Below are 7,094 nucleotides of genomic sequence, written 5' to 3'. Positions count from 1 at the left end.
CCCCCCCCCCCCCCTGCAGCAGGGCAGGGGCAGAAGTTGGGGTCCCTCACGCCGCCGTCCTCGCCCAAGACGCAGCGCGCGGGGCACCGGAGGATCCTCAGCGATGTCACCCACAGTGCTGTCTTTGGGGTCCCAGCCAGCAAATCCACCCAGCTGCTGCAGGCAGCTGCTGCTGAGGCCAGCCTCAACAAGTCCAAGTAGGTGACTGGTGGTCTGGGCTCAGGGGATGCTGGGGGAGGCTCCTGGGAGAAGCTCTGGGTGGAGGAGGCAGCAAACTCTGAGGTCTAAGTGAGTCTTTCCTTGCCAAGAGCACAGGGCTTGGCAGAAAGGTGCTGAAAAGTTTGCTCAGTAGTCCTCATGAGTGGTTCCATGCTCCTCAAAAGCTGAGTGAGTGGAGAAGAGGAAGGAGGCTCAGGGGTGACCTTAGCACTACCTACACATCTCCCTGTCAGGAGGTGCAGCCAGGTGAGGTCAGGCTCTGCTCCCAGGGAACAAGTGACAGGAGGAGAGGACATTGTGTTAAGCTGTGCCAGGGGAGTTCCAGGTTGGACATCAGGAGCAATTTCTTCCCAGAAAGTGATTAGACACTGGAATGAGCTTCCCAGGGAGATGGTGGAGTCACCATCCCTGAAGGTGTTTAAGGGGAGACTTGGACGTGGCACTTAGTGTACTTGCCATGATGGTGTTAGGTCACAGATTGGACTCAGTGGTCTCAGAGGTCTTTTCCAAGCTGACTGACTCTGTGATCCTGTGACCAGGGCCTTGCTCTGGATCCCAAAGGCAGTGTCACTTCAGCTGTGTCGTGGTTTAACCCCAGCAGCAGCCAAGAACCTCACAACCTCTCACTCACTCCCCCACCAACGGGATGGGGGAGTGAATTAGAAGGGTGAAAGCTACAAAAACTCATGGGTTGAGATAAAGACAGTTTAATAGAGAAAGGAAAAGCTGCACACACAAGCAAAGCAAAACAAGGAATTCATTCACTGCTTCCCACAGACAGGAGGTGTTCAGCATCTCCAGGAGAGCAGGGCCCATCACACGTAACGGTTCCTTGGGAAGACAAACACCATCACTCCAGATGTTCCCCCTTCCTCCTTCTTCCTCCCACCTTATATACTGAGCATGATGTCCTATGGTGTGGAATATCCCTTGGGTCAGTTTGGGTCACCTGTCCCAGCTGTGTCTCCTCCCAATCTCCCATGCATCCCCAACTCCCTTGCCAGTGTGGCAGTACAGAAAGCAGCAAAGGCCTTGGCTCTGTGTGAGCTCTGCTCAGCAATAACAAAAACATCTCTGCATTATCAACTCTGTGTTCTGCACAAAACCCAAACATAGCCCCATACTAGCCTCTGTGAAGAAAGTTAACTCTACTTCAGCTCAAACCAGCACAAGCTGGTGCACATTTCACACGTGCTGCATCTGCACTTCCCAAGGATTGGGCTTGATGATCTTGGAGGTCTTTCCCAACCCTAAGGGTTGGCTATGGTTCCCCATATGGGAAAGTTCTGTGGTGTCTGCAGGCAAGAGGCCTTCACAGGGGCACTGCAGGCTGTGGGGTGCTTGTTTGGAGCCCTGAGACCATGGTGCTGAGCCAGCAGAAGAGCTCCCAGGATTCTGGCACAAGTGTGATGACTTGTGCTGAGTGGGTTAATTGGGAAGTGATTACCATGCAGTAACTTGGACCTGCTGCTGGTGCTGGCCAGAGGGTTCCAGATGGGCTGTTAATGCCTCTTGTTTGGTTGTGCTGATCACATCTAGATCTGCTTCCACCACTCCCTCGGGTTCCCCACGGACTTCGCAGCAGAATGTCTATAACCCTCCCGACGTCTCCACGTGGAATCCCTTTGATGATGACAACTTCTCCAAGCTCACAGCTGAGGAGCTGCTGAACAAGGACTTTGCCAAGCTGGGGGATGGTAGGTCTGTGGGGATGGTAGGTCTGTGGGGATGCTTTGAGCTCTGGAAGGGGAAGATGGCATGGAATGGTGATGCCTTGGTCATGTCCTGCTCGAGTGCTCCATGTTATCATGGACCCTGAGCTAAATCCTTCCAGTTTCCATCCTTCTCTGCCCTCTTTGCACAGCAGTTACAATCCAGTGAGCATGATCCCCAGAGCAGGTACCAACTGCTTTGCAGTGGCCCTGCTCAGCTGTCTGCAGAGGCTGCAGTTTAAACTCTGCTTCCTCTGCAAGGTGGGATTTGCAGGAAGGGGCTTCAGTCCCATCCTGGAATAATGTCCTGACAAACCTAGGTGAGCAGCTTTCCTTCAGAATGGAAGTTTTACCCCCTAATTCTCTCTCTGGTGTTTCAGGGAAGGCTCCAGAGAAGGTGGGCAGCTCCACAGAGAACTTGATTCCAGGTTTCCAGCCAGGGTCCTCTGCAGCCCAGGCAGATGCTTTTGGTGGCTCTTCCTTCACTCCTGGGGCAGGTGAGTCTGTGGGTGTGAACTCCAGGCCATGCCCTGGCATCACTGCAGAATGGCAACTCGTGGTCATGACCTGTGGAGGGAGATAACAGCACTTCCCTGCCAGGGAATGTTTTGAGACCTGTGGGTGAAACTGTGTTGGAGAGCCACGTGGTGATAGTTGTTTGGGTTTGTTGGGATTTTCATTCTTCTCAGTAGCAACACACTCACTCTGAGTGTGTGTGTGAGTTTGGGCTCTGTGACACCGAGCTGTGCCTGTGCTGGGGCTTTGCTGGCTGCTTTCTGCTTTGCTCTCTGTTTCACTCTGTCTTTTCTCTGCCTTTTCTCTACCAGCTGAAAAAACGAAAGACATTCTGAGTATGGATTCTAACCCTCCTCTTCTGACTGTGCCTGATCCTTTCATTCCTCTCCCATTATCCGACACACCAGGTAACCAGCACTGGGCCATGGAGGGGGGAGAGTCCTGGGGTTTGTGCTGTGCTCTGAATGTAGGCACACCTGAGATCCTGAGCTCAGCCAGTGCTGCTGGGCACTGCCAGGCTCTGCTGAGCTTGGGGGGGATGTGCAGGGCTTGGTTTTCCTGGCACAGCCAGCAATGCCAACGGTGTTGCTGTTCTTTAAAGGTTCAATGTGCAAAGCCAAAAATGGTTAGAGGGCTGGAGCATCTCTGCTAGGTCCTGGGTGTCCAGCCTGGAGAGAAGGGAAGGCTCCAGGGAGACTTTAGAGCACCTTTTAGCACCTAAAGGGGCTCCAAGAGAACTGGAGAGGGATGTGGGACAAGGGCCTGGGGGGACAGGACACAGGGAGTGGCTTCCCACTGCCAGAGGGTGGGTTAGATGGGATATTGGGAAGGAATTCCTAGCTGGGACTGTGCTGAGGCACTGGTTGTCCAGAGCTGTGGCTGCTCCATCCCTGGAAGTGCTCCAGGCCAGGCTGGATGGAGCTTGGAGCAACCTGAGCTGGTGGAAGGTGTCCCTGCCCAGGGCAGGAGTGGAATGGGATGAGCTTTAAGCTCCTTCCAACCCAAACCATTCTGAGATTCTATGAAAAGTAATCATCAAGTAATTAACTACCTGTTCTGCCCTAAACTGTTTCCAAATTAGGCTCCAACTTCTGAAACTGTAGTTTTTATTGTTGTTAACTTTCCTTTACCGTCAGAGTTTCTTTGACTTCCGAGGTTTATTTCCAATTCCTGCATCATGTGAAGCACAAGTTACATGTGACCTTTTCTGATTTGGCAAAAATCTTCTAGTGCAGTTGGTGCTATTTCCATGTGCTTTGCAGTGCTGCTTCTGAGCCTTTCCTCTGCACATTTCTGGCTGCAGCAGCCAACACTTCAGCACGAGGTTATGTAAGTGCTTAGGAGCTTATTTCAAAGTGATGGGATTTGGAAAATGGGAATGCTTTTATCTTGGAGCCTCTCTAAGCTCTCTGGGCAATGTGTGTGACAGGTCCCTTCTTCCAAGGAGCCCCAGAGGAGCTCTCACCCTTGTCCTTGGCTCAGGCTGTGGATCACTGGTGATGTGACAGTACAGGACCCAAAAACTTCACAGTGATGTGTTTGTACAGGCTCTGGGATATTGCCCAGGGAGGTGGTGCAGTCACCATCCCTGGAGGTGTTTGAGGCATCTGGATCTGGTACTGGAGGTTTAGGGGTTAAAGCAGTGACGTGTTAGTGGTTGGACTCAATCTTAAAGGTCTTCTCCAACCCTGATGGTTCTATGATCTCTCCCTGGAAAGCTGAGCAATTCAGGACAGAAATACATCTCTTTTTTTTTTTTTCCTCATAACTCTGGAGCTTATTTCCTTCTGGTGGATGCTCAAGGAGCACAAGCAGTGTGGTTTGGCCCAAAAGGGATTTGAGCCATAACTGCTGCAGTCTGGGAGAAGCAGCAGCACTTGGAGGCTTTGTTCCCTGTGTGAGCAGGCACCAGGAGCTGCTCTGCACAGCTGTGACTCAAAGAACCCACCCAGGATGTTCCTGCCTGAAGTTTGTCACCCAGACTGGACTTCCCTGGGAGCATCCTCCCCTCACAGCTCACTGTTCTCCTTGGTGCCCCTTGCATTTCCCTGGAGCAGCAGGTGCAGCCTCAGCTGTGGGAGCTCTGGGATTGTTTTGGTACAGGAACTAGAGGAGGTGCCTGGCAGCACTGCCCTTGGGGGCAGCTCATCAGCTTTCATGGTGCCACAGATCCCTGCAAGGAGGTGCTGAACCTGCTTTGGCTGCTCTCCCTGCCTGCTGGGTCTGGTCCTGGTGGGCTCAGTGGATCCCTTTCCACAAGGGCAAGGACACACACCAGGGAATTTAGCCTTCCCTTGACTGGCCCAAGTCCTCTGAGCTGAATGATGACCTGCAGTGCTTGATCAGTCCATGGACACAAATCTTGCCCATGACTAATCCCTGCCCACACTGGTGATTTCCCTCCCACTCCGAGCACAGCTGACCTGGCAGGATTTTCACCACCTTGTCTTTCCTCCTCAGTTGCCTCCCGAAGAAAAGAACTCTGCTGTGTGCTCTCTTGAGTTGTCTTTCTTTTTGCCCTCCCTCCAGTGCTGCAGTGAGTACCTTGCTGTGTGCAGTGCCTGGCTGAGCACTCCTTTCCTTGGAGGTGCATCTTGATTGTTCAGTGTGTTCCGAGCTCGTGGCAGGTTTTGCCCCTCTGTTCCCTGTTTAACTTACAAGTTTTTCAGGAGTCTTTTCGTTTTCCTAATCACCTGCTCTAGCCACAAACCTTTTTGCCTCCCTCATCTCTTGATTTGGTTGGGTTTTTTTTCTCCTAACTCCTAACTAGTCCTTCTGAAAGTGCTTTCTGCATATTCCTTGTCATGTAACAGGTGTCCAAGCTCAAGCACAGCATGGCAGCAAAGGCTGTGCAAACTGACTCACTGCAAACCTCCATCTGTGCATGTGTCAGAAAAGGGATCTGAAGGCAAAGGTCAACACTTTCTCACTGGATAGCTCAAAACTTCCCCAACCAACACATGGGTTTGCATTTGTTTGTCCCTTAGTGAGCTCAGTGGCATCCAACTCCTACAGGTTAGCACAGGACAACACAAACCAGGCACAGGGAGTGAACTGCCAGGCCTTGAAACAGGCTGAGGCCCCTGATTGTTGTTCCCTTATCTCCTTTCCCATCCATCCTGCCACCTCCTTGTTTTTGTTGGGCTTCTCAGCCTCACTCCAGAGGGGTAAGAACTCCTCTAATCGTGTTCTGAGGGATGCAGTGGCTGCCTGGGACAGCAGTGGCAGATCAGCACCAGCAGTGAAGGAAACAGCAAAGGAGTAACCAAATCAGACAGAGAACCCCTGACAGCCTAAGGCTTTGCTCCAAACCAGCTGTGCCCAGGAGGGAAGATAGGGAGAATACCCTGTTTGCTCTCATAGTTCCTGTGTGGTTCAAAAGTGTGGCTGAGCTCAGTGTGCCTGCCCAAGGGGCAGTTCCATGGAAAAGCTGCAGCCATGAAACAGGAGGAAACTCAGAAAGGTAAGGGAGGAGCAGAACACATGGGCTCACAAGGGTTGCTGGATGTGTGGGTTTGGTGAGAGGCTGGTGCAGGTGCCTTGAGAGGAGCTGAGCAGCTCAGGCCTGTGAGTGTTGTAAGCTTTGTGCTGAGCATGTTCCCTGCCCTGTGTCCCACACCTCTCTCCTGCTGTGTTATGTTTTCCCAACACTCTCTAACCAATTCCACCCTCCCTAGCCCTGGTCTGACACCTCTTTGTGGCCAAACCCCTGTTTTCAGCCTCTTCCTTCAGCCCAGAGGAGCCAGAGATGTTCCTCTGCCCTTGGGTGGCAAATCCAGCTTTGGAAGCTCTGTGTTCCTCATGGAGGTGGGAAGGGTTCAGGTATTTCAAGCTGCTGTTCCCATCAGGTTTTCCCTTTCAGTTGGCCTTTCTCAAGGCCTTTAATGACACAGGAATTGCCTCTTGGGCTGATTCTTGGGTTTCCTTGCCCTTCTGATCACTGTAATGTGTTGCCTTGTGAAGGTTTTCATGAGCAGTAGAATTTGTCCTGCTTTGAATGAGGAGTGCCAAGGCCATTAGGCTGTTTGATTTCTGATACAGAGCAGTAAAACTGATAGATGTTACTGCTGGGTATGTGGCAGTGCAGCTTCAGCTTTTCTTCAGTGCTCTCAGCGTGGTGAGTGTTTTCCAGCAGCATTCCTGTGCCTGTGGACAGCTGGGAGCACATCTTCTTTGGATAATAAGCAATTGCAGCAGGCTGTGAACTGGAAAATGAGAATATAGATGTAACAGTTTTGTCACATTCTAATGTTGGGTTATGAATGGAGTCACTTGAACAAGCTGGAACGGCCAGAGCTGTCCACGTGGAGCAAATCTCATCAGTGCAGTTCTGCTCAGGTGATTATTTCTCACAGAGCCTGAGATTGTTCTCTGTCTCCTGGTTCTGGTGAAAGCTAAATAACTCTTTGTTGCCAGCCTAGGCCGTGAGTGGGAAATCACTTCCCACCTCGTGAGGAACTCAGTTGAGCTCAGTTACCTGAATCCCTGTGTGAGGGGTAAGGGGAACCTCAGGAGTTTGGCTGATCTGATGGTGAAACCATGACTTGGTGACTGTTCTGCTCCAGGGCAGGTTCTGCAGCTCTGGCACAGGTTGTCCAGGGAAGCTGTGGCTGCTCCATCCCTGGGAGTGTTCCAGGCCAGGCTGGA

At 51.9% G+C, this 7,094-nt stretch overlaps 1 protein-coding gene across 1 annotated transcript in view; it reads left to right on the top strand.

Moving 5' to 3' along the window:
* The window catches only part of LOC103798363 (AP2-associated protein kinase 1-like), a gene marked incomplete at both ends in the record, with an annotated part of 15,765 nt that extends 12,911 nt beyond the window's left edge, over window positions 1-2,854 (top strand). Inside the window, 5 exon segments of the mRNA XM_009070618.1 lie at window positions 1-23; window positions 25-197; window positions 1,759-1,916; window positions 2,312-2,428; window positions 2,759-2,854. The exon segment at window positions 1-23 is cut by the window's left edge and continues 40 nt beyond it. Of these exon segments, the coding sequence (XP_009068866.1) occupies window positions 1-23; window positions 25-197; window positions 1,759-1,916; window positions 2,312-2,428; window positions 2,759-2,854 (567 nt within the window).
* Between the last annotated feature and the right edge of the window lie 4,240 nt (window positions 2,855-7,094).

This window comes from Acanthisitta chloris, unplaced genomic scaffold (genome assembly GCF_000695815.1).
Source record: "Acanthisitta chloris isolate BGI_N310 unplaced genomic scaffold, ASM69581v1 scaffold21262, whole genome shotgun sequence".
NCBI lineage: Eukaryota > Metazoa > Chordata > Aves > Passeriformes > Acanthisittidae > Acanthisitta > Acanthisitta chloris.
This window is presented reverse-complemented; position numbering and strand designations above follow the sequence as displayed.